At 39.3% G+C, this 24,969-nt stretch overlaps 2 protein-coding genes across 6 annotated transcripts; both read right to left on the reverse strand.

Moving 5' to 3' along the window:
* Positions 1 to 431: 431 nt before the first annotated feature.
* Positions 432 to 16,285, reverse strand: LOC128317711 (NADH dehydrogenase [ubiquinone] flavoprotein 1, mitochondrial-like). The gene is given in 11 exon segments (XM_053231478.1): positions 432 to 672; positions 760 to 905; positions 1,586 to 1,667; positions 2,956 to 3,122; positions 12,582 to 12,794; positions 13,476 to 13,502; positions 13,505 to 13,649; positions 14,570 to 14,753; positions 14,903 to 15,073; positions 15,819 to 15,901; positions 16,093 to 16,285. Coding segments are annotated over 11 exon segments (1,455 nt in total). The 5' UTR covers positions 16,252 to 16,285; the 3' UTR covers positions 432 to 594.
* LOC117597360 (inactive histone-lysine N-methyltransferase 2E-like) lies at positions 3,147 to 12,554 on the reverse strand. 5 transcript variants are annotated; one of them, XR_008301269.1, is made up of 14 exons: positions 11,911 to 12,554; positions 10,750 to 10,885; positions 10,437 to 10,599; positions 10,119 to 10,311; positions 9,879 to 9,980; positions 9,694 to 9,765; positions 9,462 to 9,554; positions 8,611 to 8,703; positions 7,822 to 7,914; positions 7,181 to 7,252; positions 6,490 to 6,595; positions 6,182 to 6,246; positions 5,284 to 5,465; positions 3,149 to 5,180 (listed from the first exon to the last, which is right to left on the reverse strand). XR_008301269.1 is itself a non-coding variant. In XM_053231482.1 (13 exons), exons 2-13 carry the CDS (start codon positions 11,035 to 11,037, stop codon positions 6,083 to 6,085), a joined length of 1,299 nt encoding a protein of 432 aa, XP_053087457.1. In that variant the 5' UTR covers positions 11,038 to 11,100; positions 11,911 to 11,989; the 3' UTR covers positions 3,147 to 6,082. The 5 variants fall into 5 exon arrangements, 4 of the variants coding, with proteins under 4 accessions (XP_053087457.1, XP_053087454.1, XP_053087455.1 ...); XM_053231482.1 differs by adding an exon at positions 11,026 to 11,100 and having other exon boundaries at positions 3,147 to 6,246; positions 11,911 to 11,989; XM_053231480.1 differs by having other exon boundaries at positions 3,149 to 5,465.
* Positions 16,286 to 24,969: the final 8,684 nt, after the last annotated feature.

Here is a 24,969-nt window from a genome sequence, read left to right on the forward strand (position 1 = left end):
AGCAGAGGAATATGAGTGCGCCTGGAAATTGTCATGGACTTAAGGAAGGATAAGGAGTGTTGGTAGGAAAGTGTTAATTTATATCAGGTATTTAAGTCAACACTGTTTTCACTGCATAGAGACTGACTGGAAAATGGCTTCATTCTACTCTCATTCCTATTTAGCAAAGAATCTAGTTTTGAATTATGCAGAATGTGAATTCTTCATAATAATCTACAGCACCTGTGTGTTGTGACGGAGGAAGGATGGAGTGCATTATTATAACTTTAAATGTGACTACCACTGATCTGTGCACACTAGATACACACACACACTATATATTTATATATAGATAGATAGATAGATAGATAGATAGATACGTATAGATAAAGCGCCGCAGTAAATAAGAGCATTATAATAAACAGTTATGACACATTTCCATGTACAACAGCTCAATCTAATAATTCACAGAACTTTATTAGTTATTTTTAGACTGGAAGCAAATGCATTACAAGTTGGATGGTGATGACAGTCCAGATATAAGTGTCAGACAGCACTTTTATTCTTAAATAATAATGTATATTAGGATAAAAGGGGAAAGAGGAGATGCTGAAACTAAGCCCGAGCTTGCTGTTTCTGCTGGAACTCTGAGATCCTGCTCTCCATGATGGGACGGAAGTGACGGATCAAACCCTGAACAAAAATCATTTAATAAAATATTTTAAAGCACAATCAATATAAGTAGTATTGTTTATGTTTAGGTGTGAAAGTGTTATGTACCTGAACAGGCCATGCAGCTCCATCACCCAGAGCACAAATGGTGTGACCCTCAATCTGTTTGCTGAGCTCCCAGATCATATCAATCTCTGCTGCCCGTGCGTCTCCCTTAACGAAGCGCCACATCATCTTATTCATCCAATCCACTCCTGGAAAAAAAAAAGTATAATTACAATATATTAATATTTAAATAAGCTCTGAAAGACTGAAAAAAGCATTCCCTCTACTGTTCCCTCCTCGACAATATTCAAAGTATTACATTCTATGAAATGCCCAGATCTTGTTGATCATATTGACTTCTGTCATGGTGCTGTTGAATTCTCAAATCAGAAGGTGTGGATTAATTTTCTATAACAGCACGACTCATACAGTAGTTCCGACAATAACATAAATGACCAGTTTGATGAGATTCCTGGTAACATGACAACCTGCATTTTTGTCTTATTTAATTTCAAGAGAAAGAAAAAAAAGAGAGGCTGGTGAGAGACAACTGTTTAACACAGGAACTAACTTGTCTTATGGATGTTCCACAACATTAATTGTAACTACAAATGGTTAAAAATCATGACAGGTCAGTTATTAATACATTACAGATTGTAATTTTTGGCAAATCACTGTGGTGTAAGAGGAATAAAACACCTAGGGGATGTGCTGTTATAGCAACATAATCCACTTTGGGGTGCTAACAGAAACGTCGCTTCGTATTAGGCCATACCACACTGCCCTGGCGTTGATTACTTTCCTATAACAGCATGCCCAGTCGTGTTTTATTCATTACATAGAATCACACTGACCAAGAAACCAACCCCACTGATGTGCAGTTCCTTACCTTCCCTGCAGGGGGTGCACTGGCCACAGCTTTCATGCTTATAGAATTCGATCAGCCGTGCAATAGCTCTGATTACATCCGTCTGTAATGAAACAAGGTTAAATTTCTGTACTCTTTCTGATCACATGACTTTGTTTCAGCATCCTACAAGGCACAAGCTTGCACATTGCTCTGTTCCAACACTGTTAAGAGACAATTTTTGTAGATAGAAACTTCAGGGACACTTTATTAGCACTGTAGGAATAGTTACTGACTGTAGACCATCTGTTGACTATTTACACAATTTATTAGCTCTTCTCTATGGTACATGCACTCGGTAAAAGGGCCATGTTGCAGGCAGGGATGGATTATGAGACAATGGGCCCCTGGGCAAGAATGTACAAAAGGCCCCCTTGAAACTCCGGCCCCAAACTCTACATTTCACACTAATTAGAATTCTCACTGTCACAAGGACATATACAAAATAAAATCACGACTGCGTGATCATTTTAAGGCGCAATCTACCATCAAACAACCTCACCATATTAAAACGTTATAAATTACCCATATTAAAACGTTGCCATAAATTACCTTTATAACTATTCTACTGAAAATGATTAAAATATCATGTCAGTAATAGGGGAAAATTATGCATTGGTATTTTATAAATCCTGATCTAAATTTATTTTCCTCTTACTGTACAGTAGTAAACTTCCATTTGTACATTGTAGCTATCTGGCTAGTAGCTTTCAGATATGTATATTCGGGGGAAAATCCATGATGCTGACTAATTAATTCAGTTTTTCATCACAGCACCTGGTAGTCAATAAAAAAGAAGGAATTCATTCATTAAAAAAAAACTGTAATCAGTATAATAACAGTTATCATCTATTAGTGCATATATTAAATAGATTCTGTTAGCTCTTCTTTATCCTACAAAGCAAGCTCTGGCTTTTGACTCCTTGGATCCTCGTGCCCGGTAAGCCCGTTCAGTAATCCATCCTTGATTGCCAGTGTGCTGCTTTCAAAAACCACCCTGAAGTAGTTACCTCAGAAGAATTCTACTGCAAACATTTAATAAAGACATGACTCAATGCCTTCATCCTCAGAATAAAACCTTATTACACAGCACTTTTTTTTTTTTTTTTAAACGTTTGCACATACCCTGTGTGTACCGAATAACGTTTAGGTGCTTATGTGTACGATGCGTTTGCAATGAGTGCTTACATTTCAAGTGTTGCTGCTTTTGTTCTTGACCTCCCTCATTGTTCATTAGAATCAGTGGTCAGGATAATAAACCATACAAATCCAATTTTAAGTTCATACAGACTTAAAGCTACATCTACAATCTGCTGAATACTGCAGCATGAAGTTACAGACCAACCACCCACCGATTTGTCCATGACGATGAGTGCTGCAGTACCCAGGCCGGTTTGAGCCTGTATGAGGCCGTCAAAGTCCATGGGAACATCCTCACACACATGTTTAGGAATGAGTGGTGTTGACGACCCACCGGGAATCACGCACAAGAGGTTATCCCAGCCTCCACGGACACCACCTGCAGCAGAGGTTAAGGTTACAACTCAACTGCACCTTTTCAGCAATGCCAAAGCCGAGGACAGAAATGTTTTATTGAGATCACTAACGTTGGGTTACTCATGCTATCTAGATCAAGCGTCTGAAAAATGGAGTCACTGAGAGCAATCACACGATATAACAGATCAGGTTTGGAGATCAGGAGTGGTCTCGTCCCCAGCAAGGCTTTAATTACTGTAAAGCCCCTGAGAACATGATTTCAAGTGTTTAAAAACATTGAGATGCTAAAGATCTGTCATTTAGTAAGCATATACCAATGGAGGATTCAAGAAATATTTATATTACATCACTCATCCTCAGTAACCACGTTTACTGGTCAGGGTTGCTGTGGATCCGCTGATCCCAGGAATACCAGGCATGACCTGGGAATACACCCTGGAAGGGATGCCACAACATCGCAGGGCACCATGGACACACTCACACACACTCACACACACTCACACATACTGGTTTTTAAGTCTTACGAGGACTTTGCCGGCCAAACCAGTTGAAACGTGGTTTAAGGGGACCCACCTTTCCCTTTGTGCTACAGCAATGCCGTAAACATCAAAAAATTTGGTTTTTTTTTAGCAAGACAAATTTCACTTCAGATTTCTTCTACGCAAAATTAAACTCTTAAACACAAGACCTGACATTATGGTTGCATATAAGGACCGTCTGAGAAGCTCCCGCCTCCGACAGAATTGGTACTTATAAGGTCACACCGCTTTATCGGGACATCAGTTTAACAATACACAAAAAAAGACTTTACACTGTATTAGAAGGACAGGCATGTTTTATTGGTACTCGACTTAACACAAACACAAACATGACCACATGGTGATTTACCGGGTCACCTGTGACTTAACAGAACAAGTCCTTCTATACAACAATTACAGAACATTAAGCAACTCAGGTTAGGGATACTACAACTGAGCACTTAAAAAACATAACTGTTAACTGTTAACATAATTTTTAACTCTGTTAAATACAGTCCCCTCTGAAAAGCAAGTTCAATTATATTGTTTTTCCTATACCTAGACATCTGGGTTTAAGATCAAATGACGAATATAAAATGATAGCTCAGAATTTTAGCTTTTTTTCCTGATATTTACATATAGATTTTTTAAACATTTTATTTTCAAGTGATGAAGTATGTTGGAACATGTGACTGGTGTTTCTTGTTGCCCAGGTGTATCCTGTTAAATTGATAGTTTAAAGAATTAGTAGCTATGAACAGCTACTCTTGTTTTGAGCGATGTATATGGGATGTATGTATGCTGGCTTGATACAGTTATTGCAAGTAAGGGATATGAACCAAATATTAAGTGCTGTTTAATTTACTTTAAGAGAATTTGTGCCTATACCAAAAGGTGCCATGTTTTAATCTGTGTAACACAGATATAAAAATCAGGAAATGAAAGCTGAAATTCTAAACCATCATCTCATATTCATCTTTTGACCTCAAACCCAAACGTCTTCAGTGTATAGCAAAAACAGACTAATTGAGCTTGCTGTTCCGTTACTTTCAGAGGAACCTTTATGTAGCATCCCTTGCCCATTTTTCCTGCTTCTAACACATCAACACAGAGAACTGACTGTTATACCAATATATCCCAACCCTCAACAAATGCCATCGTAGAGAAATAATCAATGTTATTCACTTCACCTTTCACTGGTTGTTATGTCTGATTGGTGTATACAACACGTATCAAAAGAATCAATTAGATTGTGATGTTTAAAATTGTGAACCTTATAGCCAGCTTATTGCACATAAAACAGCAGGTGCTCTATGGGACATGGGCAAAGCATCTGTGTTTGAGACTAAACAAACAAGTATATAAATATGCACATCATACAACCATAAAGACTGGGAGATATGATGACATATACTTTTGTTTCAAATTAAAAATAGGTAAAACAAAAATGATAATTATGAGTTATATGACTAAAATAAAAGTCAAAACCACATATATAACTTGGAAAATACAACCAGAACATCCAGCTTTGGCTTCTTTTGGTGGGTGATCCTTCTGCATCCCTGTAAGAAGAGATTACCACATTATTCAGCACACAAACAGTGTGGACTGATCATGACCAAAACAATTGGGCATGTAACACATCAATATGTTAGAAAAACCTACCAATCTGCACTGGTGCACTCATAGACACATTCATATTCTCACTTTCAGTGCCATTCTCAGATTCACTTCCATCAGTTTAGCCAGGAGAACTAAATGAACACCACGGTAGGGTCAGGGTTTTGGGTTTGGCAGCCATGGCAGAGTCTACATTCCCACACCAGATATCTCCTGGGGTTTGGAAGCTTTTAAGTGCAATGAAAGAAGATGACGTTGCCTCTGTAGTACGCAATGACTTTTGTAATTTCTAATCCATCAGTAGTTTTTCTTATTTTCAGTACAAGAAATTACAGATGACTGAAGACACTCCTCAGCTTCATCCACTTTAGCTTTGCCCTCTGCCATTAATGATTCCTCAACATCTCCATGTAAATCACTTCCACCAGCTCCCTCTCTTACTTCCAACAGTTGCTGGCTTGCAGATGTTCCAGTGACTGTTGTTGGCAGCATTAAACTGTCTGATGCACTGCCTAAAACTGCAACTTTTGACGTTCTGTAGGTCTCAGACACTTGCTTACCCTGAACTTTGCTTGAAAGATTATCTGAGGTTTGTGTATAGCTCGCTTCACTGTCATAATCTACATCAGTCAACTGCTCCTCATAAAGTAAACCAACTTCTTCTCTGGCCTTAACACACACTTTGCCCTTGCTTGCACCTTCAGGATTCAACTTGGCAATCTGGGAATAAATAGCCTTTCGTTTCTCCATATTCAAGGGGCATTCTCCTTGTAACTCTACTGAACTCTCAGATTCACTGTCTGACTCTGACTGTGGCACATATTCTTCATCTAGTGATTCATCCTCACCAGTACTTACTCTCTAGTACCAGAAAACAAACGATCACTAGAAATTGCACTTGCAAATGACTAAAATTTATATAATGAATTATAAATGCACTCACCCATGATAGTGACTCATTCTTAATAAGTTTTACAAAGCAGGACTTGTGCCAAAAACAATTGCAGACTGCAAAAGAGAGAGAAGTAAATAAGTAAGAATGTAAGACTTCAATACACATAAAACTAAAAACACCACAACTGTTGCCTTAACTCAATATAAAAAGATGAAGCTTAGAATTTTATTAATAATTTTCAAACCTTATGAATTTATGAGACCAGGACCACTGTCTGGAAACAATGGGCCAATTGGACAAACCATACCAGTTATAAATTAACTGCCATCTTAAATACTGTAAAGTACATTACTGACCTTTGCATCTCAGACCAATCCATATGAGTGATGCTACAGGTCCAACACATGCTGCACATTTGTTCATGCTCGAAACAGTTGTGAAGACCATTTCATGTTTACAATTCTGTGAATAGAATTAATAAAACTCATTTGACATCACAACCAAAAATATTTGTCTAAAAGTAACTCTAGTGGAGGAATAACATGGAAAGCAAAATCCATTTATTTGATGTTAGATGATGTGCACTTTGGGCATTTTCACAACTCAAATACAAATACAGACAAAAAGAGCATGCCTGTTAGAGGTTTTACTCTTGACTTTATATAACAAAAGCTGAGGTGACAAAATATTAAAACTGTATCTGGATATTCTAGATACTGCATCAGCATTCTCTTTCACACGTCTTCATTTTAATTCTGGATGTGTTTAAGTATGAGGCAATGGTGACAAAAAAAGCAAAATGTATGTTTTTAAAACGAATCAAAAATGATCAAAATAACTGATAAATATAGGTTTTGATAGCAGAACATGTTGCTCACTAATGTGATATTCGACATAGTGTATGAATGGCTTTGGTCATTACACATACAGTAGATATTTGAAATTATGCAACATGAAATAAATTATACAAATAATGAAGGAAATTATTGATGATGTATTCCATAGAAATATCATAAGCCAGAAATAATGTCTATCCAGCAAACTTACTTTTTCTGTTTTCTCACTTGGTGCTATTGTATCTTTTTCCTCAGGCCCAGATTGCTCCTTCACAATGGTAATCTGAAATATTAGACAACAAAATGTTAAGGTTACAGATTAACCAGGCTAGGAGTATTTTCTGGCAAACACCAAACACCATTTTCATGAATTAAAATGTTACACCGAGTGGGTGGTGGGTACAAAAGTTAGTGTCACATTCAAGATCCAAAAGGGCAATACAATTTTTAAACCTATTTTGGTTCAAACATGCATTAGCTTTAACTAATGGTGTTTTCCATGCAAACTACACCATTAAATAGGCAACAGTAGTCTACAACAAATGTGCTATGCATCAGTTCCTTGACACTCACACTATACTATGTCCAGTTACATTTTCTGACATGTCTGACCTCCAACAGCTCTCTGCATGCATGTATCAGGCACACTTTACTCTCGCACTCGACTTTATGACTATTTGATATACAGGAAGTGTATCCAAAAAAAATTGAAGACATCAAAAAAACTCCATTCTCATTCCAAACATCAGACAGGCAGGGCAGCTATAGTGTCTTTCTAACCAGTTTAGTGACATTAGCAGGCAATGGCTATCCTTTTGGACATAATTAATCAGAAGATGATCTCAAAATTACCTTTTCTGTCTCCTTTCTTGGAACCTCAGGCTCCATCTTGTCCTTTATAGTCGTCAGCACTGTTGTAACCTCAGTAATGGTTCCAGCTGTATTCTAAAAACAAAAATAACAAGAGATTTCTATGATGATAAACCAGCACCCAAGTCAGATCAATACACATTTACAGTGCACCACTCCCAGTGACTCTGAAGAGGCAGATAAATACCTAATAATGTATATGGTGTTCATGATATAGCTTCACAAAGTGAAGTCCCTCGAGACCATGTTTCTGTCAGACGCTTTACACACAGCTGCTGATGTGCATTTACTATCACATGTCTACAAGGTCCCATTAATACCCAGTGTACTGATAAACCAGTGCTGTGCCACACACAAGCTGATGAACACAGAGTCATCATATAAATCAATACTGTCCTCATATACCATGTACTAGTCAAACACACTGACACACACTAATATTCCTCTGGTAGAGGATCCTTATAGCATAGTTCCTAAAGGTTCTCATTAGACACAGTGTTCTCATAAAACAGGTCTCAGCCATACACATCACATACACACACTAACTACATTCTTAATATAGTGCCTACAACTGCAGACACTTCTATCTCTGTGCTCAAGAAATGTTTCCAGTGCGAGGAGCAGCTCACAGACACACTTCACTATTACAGTGCACCAGTCCCAGTGACTTTAAACAGACAGTGTACTGTGATTAAAAACTCCCTCAAACTCCGCAAACTGCACAGAACAATTAGGGAGATAATTAATCAGATGATGATTTCTACAATTTACCTTTTCTGTCTCTCCTCCTGGAACATCAGTCTCCAACTTGTCCATCACAGACGTCAGCTCTGATGTAACCTCAGTGACGGCTCCAGCTATATTCTAAAAACAGACATCACAAAACATTTTTCTCATTTCACAATTGTTACACACACACACAGTATTCCCAAGAAGAATTTGGAATCAGCGATTTTCTGTAACAGTTGTGCTGGAAGTTTCCAACGAGTTTCAATCAACAAATTTTCAGTTCATCCACAGTAGCGCATCAGCTGTCTTCCATCACTGCATCTCTCAAATGCTCTATAGGGTTTAGGTCAGGGCTCTGGGAAGTGTTCATATGTGCACTGTATATACAGTATAGTAGGGAAGATCACTGTATAGATGGTATACTATTTATACCCATATAATGAACATCCATCAGTGACAATGATGCCCGTAAAAACAGTGCTGTAGCTGATTAACTCATAACTGCACCCCACACACTGTAACGTGTGTGTCACTGCTGTACTCACGGTAGACCACATATATACTCAGTGCTGCTCCTATAATGGTCCCCTACTACTGAGGGATGAGAATATAACACACTGCACATAGTAAAAGGAATGAACTCTAGTCAGTAACTATACATCTATTAAATGCCAATTTAAGATAATGTATGTGGTGTACATGATATAGCTTCACAAAGTGAAGTCCCTCGAGACCAGGTTTGTGTCAGATGCTTTACACACAGCTGCTGATGTGCATTTACTATCACATGTCTACAAGGTCCCTTTAATACCCAGTGTACTGATAAACCACTGCTGTGCCACACACAAGCTGATAGGGGGATCATTAATCAAAACATGATTTCTATAGTTTACCTTTTCTGTCTCTCCTCCCAGAACATCAGTCTCCAACTTGTCCATCACAGACGTCAGCTCTGACGTAACCTCAGTGACGGCTCCAGCTATATTCTAAAAACAGACATCATAAAACATTTATTATTAATAAAACCAAATTTTCAATACTTATTATTCAAGCTTGTAAATTGGGTATAGAATTGTATATGTAAAATCAACAGGTTTTAATTCATTATATATTTCTGTAAATGACCTGTTCTGTTTGGTTGATGGCTGCCTGGGTATCTTCGGTCACAGGGGTAAAGGGGTCTGCCTCAGAAACAGCCTACAGAACAGGTTAAAGAGCAAGACGAAAGGCATGTATTAAAACTGGAGCACTGCTTGGTTTCAGCAGACCATGTTAGCCATCTTCCAATTCTTTCACTGACTACAGGATACCTGGTGCTGTGACAGAGACTGATTGTCTTTCACCCTCCTGGCCTCACTCAATGCCATAGTGCTGTTTTCCTCTGGTGGCAGTTGGTGTTCTTCAGCTACAATCTGTGAAGATTTGTTAGGACAGTGTAAAATATTGGGAATATAATTAGATGATTGTAGCATGTAATGATTTGTAAGTTATGTTTGCACCGGCATGTTTAAGCGTGGCCCAATAACACTGAATAGTTCAATCTTCAATACCTTATTTCTCCAAGGCAACTCAGAATTGCCATAATCGTATGTGATTTCTTCTCCAGGGTCGATGCTCCTAGTCGCAAATAAACACAGATGAGGCTTTCCCTCTACAGTGATTATTTTCATTTTGCTGTTTGGGCTGATGTGGTCATCATTGACAAGTCTCCCAAGGGAACCATCTTCTCTGGAAGCATCGACACTGAAGCATGATATAAGACAACACATAACATCTTGTGGCTGCACAGAAGACCTTTTCAAAACTTTATGCATTAGCATGATCTTACAGAAAACATTATATGAAGAACAATGCAATGTTATACATACCATAAGAGTCTTCCATTGAAACGGAATTCATACATGAACGCTTTCATGGCATCGTGATATAACTTCTGTCGTCGTTCACATTCAGCTTTGTTTATGAGTTGTCCTCTGTACTCCAAAAGAAAATCTCCCTTATCAAAATGAACACAACTGAATACTCCACGTCCTGTATGAGAAAGCACAACACCTGTTAGTCCAGTGTTTATTCAAACTGAGCAGCACATCTGCAGTGTTCTCTAACATCCTGATGCTCCTAAATAAGAATAATAATTTTTTAAACAAAAAAAATAACAAAGAATGACATATTAAGACTTACCTATAAATGAATTTATATATTTCACATCAAATCCCTCCTTGTCTTTGGCAGCAGATGTGAAATATTCAGCCTCCTGTTTGGGATTGTCTCTCCTCCTCCTCCTCAGCTTCATCTCACACAGTCTGTACACCGGACGCTGTGTGTCCACGCACAACTCATCCTTAGTACTTTAGTTCATTTAGTTTATACTTAAGTTTGAAGCCTTAAAACACTTTGGCCTGTATATAAGTTATTGTTATATAAATGTAAAGCAATGTAAATTTCCTGTGAGCCTACCGAGGGCTCCATCAGTGATGCTGAGGGATGTGCTGTTACTCTGCTGTGACGTCACCGCAGCACCAGCACACACAGCTGATAAACAAACCACACCACTCTCATTTATATACTATATATAAAAATATATAATAAACATATATATAATAAATATATATAGTTATTTAAAGGTGCGAACTAGCTTATTTACGAGGCGTGTAGAGACTGTCAGGGGTCAGAGAGAGTAAAACCCGCAGCTGCAGCATGATAAAATGTTAGTGTTAAATCGCGCGCCCCCGACGCGCGCCCCCGACACGCACTACAGCGGCGCGAGCTAACAGGAAGTGATGCAGCCAAACTAAGCAACTGCAGCTAACTAACAGTTAATAGAGTTCGCTCCGGGATTAATAAAATAACACCGAAATAAACACTTCTCCAGTCTCCATGCTGTTTGTTGTTTACCGGTTGTTGCTTGTGTTCAGCTAACGCAGGCCACTCGAAACCATTTGAGCTACAAACCATACACCCGCACTGTGTTCCGGAAGAGATGATTTAAAGATCAGCGATGTCGCACATTAGCATTAAATATCATTAGCAACGCTACCATGCTAATTTACCGATATTTCCCGTTTATATTAATTAAACCAAATTCACATAAACCATAACCTACACTTAAACTCATTCATTAAAAATACATTTGCCAAGTTTTTAAAGTAGAGAATTCTGTGATTATTATGGTAACTAGCAGGATTTTTAAGATATACTCATTAGACTAAACATGTACCCCATTCTCATGAGCATAATCATTTATTTTTTAATCTGAATATGTATAAACTAAAGTAAACGTGCATTTTGCAATATAATCATATAAAGTACATTTAATAAAGTGTATAAAGTTAATTCTCATACCTGTTTTTTAAAGATTGACGTATTATGAGTTCCGCATGATGACGCGCTGCACATAGAGAAACTCCGCCCACAAACCGAGACACGTGACATGAATGACATCGGCCGCAGCCAATCAGAGCGCGAATTAGGCGAGTCAGCGGTAGCCAATCAGAAGGCTCAAATTTTGTGTGAGTGTGTAAGTTGGTGCAATACCAAGACCAGACTAAAGGGGGCGCTATATTAAATTCCGAGTTAACACTGTGTAAAGTCAGTTTCAGGGGTATGTGGTGTAAGTGGACTTCGACCGAAACTTTGAATTTTAGCTTCTCTTACTTAGATATATATAGATATATTAGAGGAATTATGGGGACACTGTCCCTGTCCTCATAATTCCAAATGTCCCCGTAGTGTCGGTACGTAATCAGGTCAAAAGTCCTCATAAGCCACAAAAACCAACGCACACACACTCACACACACTCACACACACTCACACACACTCACAGCGGTAATTTAGCATCTCCAATCCACCTACCTGCATGTTTTTTAGAGGTTGGAGGAAACTGGAGAACCCACAGAGACCTGGGAAGAACATGTGGAACTCTGCACAGATGCTAACCCCAGTGCACATTACAGTACAAGGGGTCTGTTAGGAGTCTGTCATACTTAATCAGAGTGCAAAAGATGTAGCATACCTGCATGCCTCTCAATCAGCTCTTTCATCGGAACAGACATCTCCTCCTCCACGGTGCAGGGGTTATTCACATGACCGGAGATGTTGAAGAGCTTTGTGCCGGAGTTCCTCTCTCTGCCGAAACTGGCAAACCATGAGCCACCGCGACGGCAGATAGTTGGGGCTACAGACACCGTTTCTACATTCGCAACAGTTGTTGGGCAACCAAACACTCCTGCAAGAAGACAGTTAACAAATATCAAGTTTCCACACTACACATTCCACACTGATCTACACCATCGGTTTTAATGTTATTCCATCCTCCATGCATATGCAAAGTCAGTTCCTGTTGGCTTTGTATTTGTCTTGCTCTCCTGTGTGCTGCTCTACTCCACCTGCTAGCTACACTTACTGTCCTAAAATCCTGTGTGCGGAAGCAGGGCTTAACCTTACCTCTCAGTCTGGTGCTGATGTACATGAGTAAGCATAATCTCTGGATGTGTTCTGGATATAGCACAGGAAAGACATGCTGCTATAATAGATCCTACAAAAGCTGTTACATACAAATTGGACGATCTAAATACGTAATACAGGAAACGTATCAATTTAAAAATTCAAAATGACGTCTCCAGTATTCAGAGCAAGAAGTAAATACTTCTCGTGATAGTGAACTTGGGACACAAACTGTACAACTGTACTCAAGTAAATGTTTTTTTTGTTGTTGTTTTTTTTTTTAAATAAATAAATTAGTCTGTCGGTTTTGGTTTGTTGTGTGACAGAATGTCTCTCCCTCTCTGCAGAATCACACATTTAGTAATGTTACTAACTTCTAAGCTACTGTTATAAAAGCGGCCAAATGGAGGTGATGATCAGTGAGAGTGAGTTAAATTCACAACATATCAGAATTCATTCTTACCCACGTCAGCAGGAAAAGGCGGCTTTGTTTACCCTCAATGGACTCGATCAGAGCTGTTTCCTCTCCGCAGATGTAAGCCCCAGCGCCGCGCATCACAAACACGTCAAAGTCGTAGCCAGAGCCGCAGGCGTTCTTTCCAATCAGCCCTGCTCCATACGCCTCGTTAATGGCAACCTGGGGAGAAAGAGATGAACACAAACATTTCTTTAAACAGTCTCTTTAATATTTCAAACTACGTTCTCCAAACGCCATGAACACTCTCCGAAACTGACAGTTGTGCTGGATTGATCTTATAAGGTATCATGAGCAGCAGATACATGCAACATGAGAGAGATTTGTAAAACAAGGAAAAATGAGATTGTTTTAAATATAGGGCATGTATCAGAAATTGAAATGTACAGAATTGTGACCACGACAAACTATTTATAAACCCTGTGGCAGTGAGGGCGTGGTCAAGGGCAGGCTGTGAATGAAGGGAGGAGGCTTATAAATGAGCACTGCTACCTGATCATGGCAGATTTATACTCTGTGTGTCTACTGAAAAGCCAGAACGAGGACGCTGGCACTGAGCTATCTAAGAAAGCGTCCTGTGCTGAGCCTGTGTGTGTGTGTGTTTAAGCTGAGGGTGCTTTTCCTGTTTTTCATTTGGAGGATAGTGCTGTGCAGAAAGCATGGAGGAAAGGACAATAAAATCAGCTCCATGCTTTCACACTCCTGCCTTTCGTCTCCTCAATTAATCCCTCCAACCCTCCAGGGTATCACCTACTTAGGAACCAGTAATTTATCAGACAATGTCAGTGCAGTGTAAGCATACCCATCCTGCTTTAATAATAATAATATTTTGATCTTAAATAAATGGATTTCTTTTACTAAGGCAGTCATTGAAAACGCAGTTTGCTTTCAAGCAGTTTGGCTAAACCCCAAATAGCTCCTATTCACTGTAATTTAAAAATGTGGAAATATTACAGGTCATAAATGACTCAACAGATCAAGTGACACAAAGTTAGAAGACCAAAAAGTACAACAAGAAATCTTAATGGATTTTGAACTCTTTTCTATTCAACTGCACATCACATGCCTGTTAAGGATCTCACCTGGAGATTGGACGACTCGTTGTAAAACTCTCCACGGATATAGATATAAGCAGCGCGCGCTCCCATGGCCCTACCCGCAACCAGGCAGCCCTCCACCAGCTTGTGTGGGTCATGGCGCATGATCTCTCGGTCTTTGCAGGTGCCGGGTTCTCCCTCATCAGCATTCACCACCAGGTACTTAGGCCTGAGGAGAGAAGAGAATAAGAGAATAAAGATCAGCGTGCTCTGATCTAGGCAGCTGTGAAGTGTCGAGGTACTAGGAAAGCTCATACAGGGCTTCATGAAAAACAGCGTGAATCATTCAGTGTTTCGGTTAAATAACGTGCAGCCAACCTGCCATCGCTGGGCTTGTTCATGAAGCTCCACTTCATCCCTGTGGGGAAGCCAGCTCCTCCTCTCCCACGCAGACCCGACACTTTGATCTCGTTGAGGATCCAGTCCACTCCCTTCTCCAAGATCTCTTTGGTCTTGTACCAGTCACCACGACTTAATGCACCTTTCAGCCTATAAACGGAGGCAAAACCTTAGCAAATCTTTTCATCTTTCAGATTAATAGGGAATCTCAGTGTCCAGTCTTACACCATACATACACTTCTCCCTGTAATATTTAGATTAGAGGTGATAAACATGACAAAAATATCATATCACGAGTCTCAGTTGCAGTAATGTTGCATTAAAAAAAAAAAAAAAAAAAAAAAAACTGTTCATGTAGGCGTTATTGTCTTTCCTCTCATTACAGACAGCTTCGATGATTTATATGATATTCATGTCTACAAATTTAAAAGTAATTTATGTTTTATAAGATGGTTTCATTCTTCTCATCTCAGACAGACAGAAGATATATATAATATCTACAAAAATAAATGTATGTAATTTTTTCATATTTAAAAAAATTAAATAATTTTTTTATTTACAAATAAAAAAAAAAAACACCAAAAAGGAAAACAAAATTAAAAACATGTAAATTTTACATTGTACAATTTAAAATAAATTTAAATAATTTTTTATATCAAATAAGTTGCATCAAGTCAGTTTGTAATTTAATTTATTTAAAAAAATAAAGAAAGACATCACATTATCCATGATATCTCCCAAAAATATATCGTGACATAATTTATCACAATATCAAACTTACATCTTTATATCACATCCATACTTTTACACTTAGAACTAAGAAAATTATCTTTTACGTGTACTATGAATACAGAAGAAGAAATTCTCCCCAAAAAAGGCCAAAAGTCTGCAGTACCTCCAGTCATGTCGCCCGTAAAGGTTGGTGAAAATTCTGTCCTGGTCAGCCAAAGGTCCAAACTTTGTTTTCTTGACGTTTTCCTGAGTGAATACCAAACCAAAATGTGAGTACAATGCACTGGTGCTTTAAAACACACAACTTCTCCGTTCAAGTCTATATAGCTGTGTGCTGTGTGCTGTGTACTGTGTACACATTTATAGGATTAATGAATTTGAAATGATTTAAATAAGCTAAAAACATCCACAAAAGGGTTTTAGAAGAGAAGGAATACCTGCTGGGCCGTGCTGTTGTAGCGCACTAATGCCACGTGGCTTCCTCTGCTGATTGAAGTGGAGATCGTGGGAGCGCGAGATGCAAAAGTGTTGGGCAGATGCAACACCCCTGAGCTGAGCGTGCGACTCAGTCCAGGACAGCCGAGACAAGCCAGCATCCTTTCCTGTTGGAAACATTCGTAACATGGGCTCTCTGATGTCTCTTACAAACAATGTGCATATGAAGTAAATTTCATCATTAATTGTTTTGTCTGAACCGCGTTTGCCAAGCCGACACCAACTAATGCACCCCGTGCCATCTGAATGTCAGGAAGTCAAGCATTGTTTATCTGCAAACTGCTGCATTCTTCTTGTAATGTGCTCTTCTAGGCTTGTAGCATAGCTTCTTTCAGTTTTTGTTTGGGGTTTATCCATTTAGTCTCCTCTTCAGGAGGTGAAATGCTGCTCAACTGGTTTAAGGTCTGGTGATTGAACTGGCCAGTCTAAAACCTTCCAATATTTCCCCTGATGAAGATCTTTGTTGTGTTGGCAGTGTGTTTTGTGTCATTGTCTTGCTGCATGATGAAGTTCCTCCCAATTAGATTGGATGCATTTCTCTGTAAATTGGAAGACAGAATGTTTCTGTACACTTCTGAATTTATTCTGCTGCTACCATCATGAGCTACATCATCAATAAAGATTAGTGAGTCTGTTCCAGAAGCAGCCATGCAAGCCCAGCAAGACACTACTTCCATCTTGTGCTATGGCCTCTTTATTTCTGCTCTCGAAGTCTTCTTCAAACGATGGATTGTGATACCTTCATTGTGATACCTTGTGGAGGTTGTTGGTGATGCCTCTGACTGTTATTTTTGGGTTGTTCTTCACAGCTCTCAGTGTTTCTGTCATCAACTGCAGTTGTTTTCCTTGGCCGACATGTTCGATGTCTGGTTGTTAATACACCAGTGGTTTCTTTCTTTTTCAGGACACTCCGTATTGTCGTATTGGCTATGCCCAATGCTTGCAATGGCTCTCATGGATTTTCCCCTTTTCTCAGCTTCAAAATGGCATAAGGATTCACACATCCAAAACACGCACACACACACACCCACGTCCTTACAGGAAGTTGAATATACCTTGACAGGTTATGCAGGAATCAAATACTCAAATACTCAAAAATAATCAAATACTCAATCAAAATATTGATAGACTCGATAGACTAGAAAATGTTGTTGGAGCTTGGAAAGGAATGTTTACAAGTCCATCTAACATTACTAAATATTCTTTACAAACGTTTGTTTACATCTCGAATAGGATCACATGTTTTAATTTGAAGGAAGCTGCTTGTGGTATAGGAGCTGTATTCTCACAATGCCATGGGAATCCACCCAAGCTGCACCCGTGTACGTTCTACTTCAGTAAGTTGAACACACCTACAACATATAGTCTCGTGGTGTGGTATGAATATGAGACAATAGATCAGAATTTCAGCTTTCATTTCCTGAGTTTTACATCTAGATGTGTTAACCAACCTAGAACATGGCATCTTTGGTGGTAGACCACATAATTTATAGGTGCACAAAAGCATAGGAACAGATAGTCTTAAAGTAAATTAAAGTAAATAACACTTTTTATTTGGTTGCGTATTCTTTGCTTGCAATGACTGCATCAAGCTGGCAACCCAGTGACATCACCAAACTGCTGCATTCTTCTTGTATGATGCTCTTCTCGGCTTGTAGCATAGCTTCTTTCAGTTTTTGTTTGGGGTTTATCCATTTAGTCTCCTCTTCAGGAGGTGAAATGCTGCTCAACTGGTTTAAGGTCTGGTGATTGAACTGGCCAGTCTAAAACCTTCCAATATTTCCCCTGATGAAGATCTTTGTTGTGTTGGCAGTGTGTTTTGTGTCATTGTCTTGCTGCATGATGAAGTTCCTTCCAATTAGATTGGATGCATTTCTCTGTAAATTGGAAGACAGAATGTTTCTGTACACTTCTGAATTTATTCTGCTGCTACCATCATGAGCTACATCATCAATAAAGATTAGTGAGTCTGTTCCAGAAGCAGCCATGCAAGCCCAAGCCATGACACTACCTCCATCTTGTGCTATGGCCTCTTTATTTCTGCTCTCGAAGTCTTCTTCAAACGATGGATTGTGATACCTTCATTGTGATACCTTGTGGAGGTTGTTGGTGATGCCTCTGACTGTTATTTTTGGGTTGTTCTTCACAGCTCTCAGTGTTTCTGTCATCAACTGCAGTTGTTTTCCTTGGCCGACATATTCAATGTCTGGTTGTTAATACACCAGTGGTTTCTTTCTTTTTCAGGACACTCCGTATTGTCGTATTGGCTATGCCCAATGCTTGCAATGGCTCTCATGGATTTTCCCCTTTTCTCAGCTTCAAAATGGCATAAGGATACACACATCCAAAACACGCACACACACACACCCACGTCCTTACAGGAAGTTGAATATACCTTGACAGGTTATGCAGGAATCAAATACTCAAATACTCAAAAATAATCAAATACTCAATCAAAATATTGATAGACTCGATAGACTAGAAAATGTTGTTGGAGCTTGGAAAGGAATGTTTACAAGTCCATCTAACATTACTAAATATTCTTTACAAACGTTTGTTTACATCTCGAATAGGATCACATGTTTTAATTTGAAGGAAGCTGCTTGTGGTATAGGAGCTGTATTCTCACAATGCCACGGGAATCCACCCAAGCTGCACCCGTGTACGTTCTACTTCAGTAAGTTGAACACACCTACAACATATAGTCTCGTGGTGTGGTATGAATATGAAACAATAGATCAGAATTTCAGCTTTCATTTCCTGATTTTTACATCTAGATGTGTTAACCAACCTAGAACATGGCATCTTTGGTGGTAGACCACATAATTTATAGGTGCACAAAAGCATAGGAACAGATAGTCTTAAAGTAAATTAAAGTAAATAACACTTTTTATTTGGTTGTGTATTCTTTGCTTGCAATAACTGCATCAAGCTGGCAACCCAGTGACATCACCAAACTGCTGCATTCTTCTTGTAATGTGCTCTTCTAGGCTTGTAGCATAGCTTCTTTCAGTTTTTGTTTGGGGTTTATCCATTTAGTCTCCTCTTCAGGAGGTGAAATGCTGCTCAACTGGTTTAAGGTCTGGTGATTGAACTGGCCAGTCTAAAACCTTCCAATATTTCCCCTGATGAAGATCTTTGTTGTGTTGGCAGTGTGTTTTGTGTCATTGTCTTGCTGCATGATGAAGTTCCTCCCAATTAGATTGGATGCATTTCTCTGTAAATTGGAAGACAGAATGTTTCTGTACACTTCTGAATTTATTCTGCTGCTACCATCATGAGCTACATCATCAATAAAGATTAGTGAGTCTGTTCCAGAAGCAGCCATGCAAGCCCAGCAAGACACTACTTCCATCTTGTGCTATGGCCTCTTTATTTCTGCTCTCGAAGTCTTCTTCAAACGATGGATTGTGATACCTTCATTGTGATACCTTGTGGAGGTTGTTGGTGATGCCTCTGACTGTTATTTTTGGGTTGTTCTTCACAGCTCTCAGTGTTTCTGTCATCAACTGCAGTTGTTTTCCTTGGCCGACATGTTCGATGTCTGGTTGTTAATACACCAGTGGTTTCTTTCTTTTTCAGGACACTCCGTATTGTCGTATTGGCTATGCCCAATGCTTGCAATGGCTCTCATGGATTTTCCCCTTTCTCAGCTTCAAAATGGCGTAAGGATTCAAATTTTAGTTTTTAAAATGAATGTTTTATAAATGAGATTCCTGGTTTTTAGTCTCATTCCTATGCTAACCAAGTTGCCTACTGTGGTTTACTGGCACTCTAAACTAACAAAGGGATATAGAACACAGATTAATAGAAATTCAATTTAATCTCAGGCTCAACAAGGAACATGAGCAAAACACACACATCACACACACCCAAAACATATACACACATCCAAAACACACAAGCACACACACCCACATTCTTACAGTAACTTGAATATAGCTTGACAGGTTATGGGTTTTGTATGGCCTGTTTCCTGTCAAGTATTTCTTTATAAATCCAAGTTTCTATGAGCATAAGCAATAAATGAGACCACTGGACTGGACAGATAAATACTCAGATCAAATGCTCAATTAAAATATTGATAGACTTGAAAGACTAGAAAATGTTGTTGGAGCCTTTAGTCTTATCTGACTAATTATTAGCTTCTCTCTGTCTCTCTCTCTCTCTCTCTCTCTCTCTCTCTCTCTCTATATATATATATATATATATATATATATATATATATATATATAATGTATAATGTCACAGAACTACCGTGCCCATCAGCTCCAGCATGTCACATGCTAATCACTCTTACCTGTGTCTTGTTATACCTTTTCAGCGCCACTATTTAAGTTCTAGTTTTTCAGTGTCTCACCATCAAGCTTTTGTTGTAGTTGTTGTTTGTTGTGTGTGCTTCATTATCGCTTATAGTCTGTTTGTCTCTTGCCTCGTATCCATAGTTCATGTTTATGTTATTTGTTTTCGGGTTGTTTTGTTTGTACTATACACAATAAATTATCTGCACTTGCATCCATCTCCCTCTCCAACCCGTGACACTTACAGATTACAAGTTAGAAGAGGGTGGTGTGTATATGACTGTATCTGGGAGGGCTAGCTACATTTAACACTACATACTCATTAGGTCTAATCCACATTTCTGTTAACACAGTACATTAAATCCCTCATAAATAAAAATTTCATTTACAAAAAGCGCTCTGGATGTAAGAAATTAAATACCCTAGCTTCAGATCAAAGGTGCTAGCTATGAATCTAGTAAGATCTAATTTTATGTCAAGTTTGCTAAGACAAACTTTCTACATTTTGTTCAGCTTGGGAAACAGACGCAGTCTCAATATGGCGTAAGTTGAGTGTCGATTCAAGGCAGGGAGCAGACGGTCGGTTTAGACTGCTTGTCTGCTGAACAGGAAGAATATAATATAAAAGATATCAAAGATAGACTATATTTGGAACACACCTAGAGATTTCACCTGCTGAAGTATAGAGTCTATCATCACCAGAGCTCTTTCAACAAGCTTCTCAGCCAGTCTCACTGAGGAGAGCAAACCTGTTGGACTTGAATAAACAAGATCATCAGTCATCCTTTCGATATCAACACCTGTGTGGACTTACACATCCGATGAGCCAGGTTATGTTAACGATCAAACGTGTTTTTTGAATCAGTTACAATTCATTAAAAGGTGAGTATGTATATTTCAGCATGACATTTTTATATTCCAGAATGACAGGATTATATAAATGTTTTAACCTACTTTGCTACAATATCAATACATTTATTAAATGTTACTTGTCTCTCTTCTTTTTTCAGTGTCTTTACTCTTTCAGTTTCAAACATGCATATCACATTGATATTTATTCACTCCTCAAGTAATTTCTGGGCAAATATTGTTTTTAAACATTTTATTTTATTCTTTGCAAATCTTTTTTCTTAATTTCACACACTGTGTGTATCAAAGTAGTTCTATATTTAAGAAGTTTTACTTAGCGGGAAAAATCATCACAGGTGAGTGTATTGTAAGAACAATAGACATGACTAGTAAATGAGTGATTTCCTCCCTTTTCTTTAGGTAATTTTAGGAGGATAGAAAAATGGCATCACTCCAGAAGAGTCTTACTCGTCCTCTGCTTTTTAATGTCATTCTTCTTGGAAAAACAGGATATGGAAAAAGTGCTTCAGGAAACACTTTACTGAGGAACAATGTTTTTATTTCCAAGAACAGCTTTAAAGCTGTAACTCAAGAGGTTCAAATGGAGTGTGTGACTTTTGATGGAGTGACTCTTAATGTGTATGACACACCAGGACTCTTCAATCCAGTACCAAGCAATGAGATTACAATAAAACAATATCAATCTCTCTTCCAGTTAAATGATTCAGCTCGCACTGTGATTCTGTTGGTGATAAAAGCACAAAGACTTGATTCTGAAGAAAAACAAGCTGCTCGTCTGATTGGGTATTTTATACCAGAATGTCTTGTCCAGAACACGTGGATCCTCTTCACCAAAGGAGACGAACTGGAGAGAGAAAATCTCACTATTGAGCAGTTTATAGAACAGACAGAAGAAGTGAAAGAAGTCCTACAGAGATTTCAAAACAGATATCACGTCTTCAACAACTTCTCCCAAAATACAAATCAAGTTAGAAAGTTAATTAATAAAATCTCAGAGGCACCAGAAATGATCCGTAAGTGGTTTTTCATTTTATATTCAATCACTGTGTTAGGTGAGCACTGAGGGACATGGGGCCTCATTTATAAAGAGTGTGTACACACAAAAAAGGTCTGAAATGTGCGTATACAGCCCTTCTACTCAGAAACAGGGATTTATAAAGAAATGCTTGGCAGGAAATTGAGCGTCTAAGCAATTTCACACATTCATAGATCTATTAAAAGGCTACAAAATTATATAAATAGGCTATAGAACGATGCATTGTCTATGACCCAGTGGTGTTTTTGGCATTGTTAGTAGACCACGCCAACCAAACAATAAGGCAAGAATATGTTTTTAGACACCACACTGATGACTAGCAAATGAGCCAATTTAAATTTCCAAGAGCCATTCTCTTGGAACTATGTGCGGAGCTTGTCACAGGTTTAGAGAGAACAACATGCAAAACCTGTCCACTTAGAGCTCTTAACAACCTTTGGATGACTTGCGGATATCACAGCCATCATTAAGCACCATCATGCCAGCCACATTGGTTGGCATAATGAAATTGACTTCTCTTCTCTACCCACCATACAAGCGTAATTTTCACCCTGTGAGACTGGGTGAGAAATTCATGCATCGATTGTGAATAGCTGAGACCAGTGCAAAGATATTTTTTAACAAGTCTTTTGAATGTCATTGGTATTTCAGACCTAATCCCTTTTATTTCTTTTAGAGGTAATTGTGTCCCTTTGTCTAGATCTCTGACACAACTTCCTTTTTGCATTCCCAAACAATCCTCTTTTTTGCTTTTCTCTCCACCATTTTCAATGTTACCTCACTCAAAAATAAATGGGACACCCCATATTTGTATGAAAGCATTTGCATTGACTATTTATGGATATTTGTGAGCGGTAACCAGTCAGGAGAGAAGGCTTTTTCACCTGCGCATATTTTCAAAAAGACTGTAATTTTTAAAGCAGGTGAGCATATGCAAGGTTTTATAAATCAGAATTTTTTTGTGCACATGCAGTTTCCTGGTTTTGTGCATATGCCCACTATCTCTCTGGAATCCATGCAAAGTTTTATAAATTAGGCCCCAGGCCTGGTCAGGGAGCCTTCTCGCTTTTTTTCTATACTAATCAAAAATTATCCACAGAAGTTCCACCCACAGTTGTACTTGTACATTTTTCTGGCCATGGCTTTCTGAGTCTTGAACAACTAGATGACTGTGGCATGGTACTTCCAGCTTGTTGGTGACATCTTTTATTCTCTGGAGGACTTTGACCGACATATTGGTGTGACAGTTTTCGGTTTCCCTCTATAACCCGTAGGTCTCTGGTGGAAGCCATACCTGGTCACCTGGTTTGTTGCTGGGTGTGTCACCACACCGTTTATCTGCATATTCTTTATTCACCTGGTCCACAAGCCCAAGGTGTTGTTGGGCCTGTTCCCACACTTGTTCACTACGCTGGAACCATCTGTCCACAATGGGTGAATCCGTGGGGTTGGTGTTCCATGGGAACAGTGGCAGCTATTACCCCACGACGCATTGGAACAGAGTGAGGTTTGTTACAGAGCGCTTCAGGGATATTTGGGCGTATTCTGCCCAAGTGTGGAATCGTGCCCAGTCCTCCTGATTGTCGGCACAGAAAGCCCGTAGGAACTGCCCAATCTCCTGGTTCACCCTTTCCACTTGGCCGATAGCTTGGAGGTGGTAGCCAGAAGGTAGGCTTACTGAGACACCCAGTTTCTCCATGAAGGGGAAATCTGCCACAGCCATGTGCACCCCTGGCCTGAGGAACACCTTGAACTTAAACGGCTGAAGTGCCAGATACTAATAGGATCTTTCATGTGGTGGAGCCACTGGAGCGGAGCGTGGTCTGAACAGAGGGTGAAGGCCCGTCCCAACAGCACACTTTTTATGGCTAGACACTCCTTCTCTATTGTGCTGTACTTAGTCTCTCACATGGAGAGCTTGCAGCTGATGCACAGCACAGGGCGCTCCTCCCCCTCCACCACCTTGGACAACACGGCCCCCAAACCTCTGTCCAATGCGTCTGTCTGCAAAACAAAAGGAAGAGAGAAATCAGAAGTATGTAAAAGTGGTCTGCCACAGACTGCAGTTTTTACCTGAGTGAAAGCCTGCTGGCAGGGCTCCATCCTCTGGACCGAATCTGGCACCCCCTTTTTAGTAAGATCAGGCAGCAGGCTGGGGCCATCTGAATAATTAGGCACAAACCTACAATAATAGCCAGCCTGTCCCAGAAACCGTCTCACCTCCTTTTTGGTCTTGGGTCTTGGGCAGGCCACTATCGCTGCTGTCTTATAAATTTGGGGATGCACCTGCCCATGACCCATTTTTTTTTTATGCTTGAGTAGACAGGCGGCTGCGTACTACCACCCCTGGGGTGTCTGTATGTGGTGATCTATGAGATTAGCGCGACCAGGTAGAGGCAAGAACACATCAGAAAACTCCGCCTGCAACTTGACAACATCTTGGGACAGAGAGAAGTGGTCTCCATAAGGGACTGGGGTTGTCTCATGAACTTACGAATCATGTTTTTTAGCGTTTGATTGGTCTGCGGATGGTAAACGCTGGTGCGAATCGATTTAATCCCCAGCAAATCCTAAAGCTTGCCTAGTGTTTATGACATGAAAGACATGCCCTG

The sequence above is a fragment of the Pangasianodon hypophthalmus genome, chromosome 29 (assembly GCF_027358585.1).
Source record: "Pangasianodon hypophthalmus isolate fPanHyp1 chromosome 29, fPanHyp1.pri, whole genome shotgun sequence".
Taxonomy (NCBI): Eukaryota; Metazoa; Chordata; class Actinopteri; order Siluriformes; family Pangasiidae; genus Pangasianodon; species Pangasianodon hypophthalmus.

Coding starts and splice junctions, on each gene's coding strand:
- LOC117597360 (XM_053231479.1), bottom strand. CDS start 12,009: ATGTCATTCATGTCACGTGTCTCGGTTTGTGGGCGGAGTTTCTCTATG. Junction 9,555..9,693: donor CCATCAACCAAACAGAACAG/GTCATTTACAGA, acceptor GTCTGTTTTTAG/AATATAGCTGGAGCCGTCAC. Junction 7,915..8,610: donor CAGGAGGAGAGACAGAAAAG/GTAAATTGTAGA, acceptor TTTTGTTTTTAG/AATACAGCTGGAACCATTAC.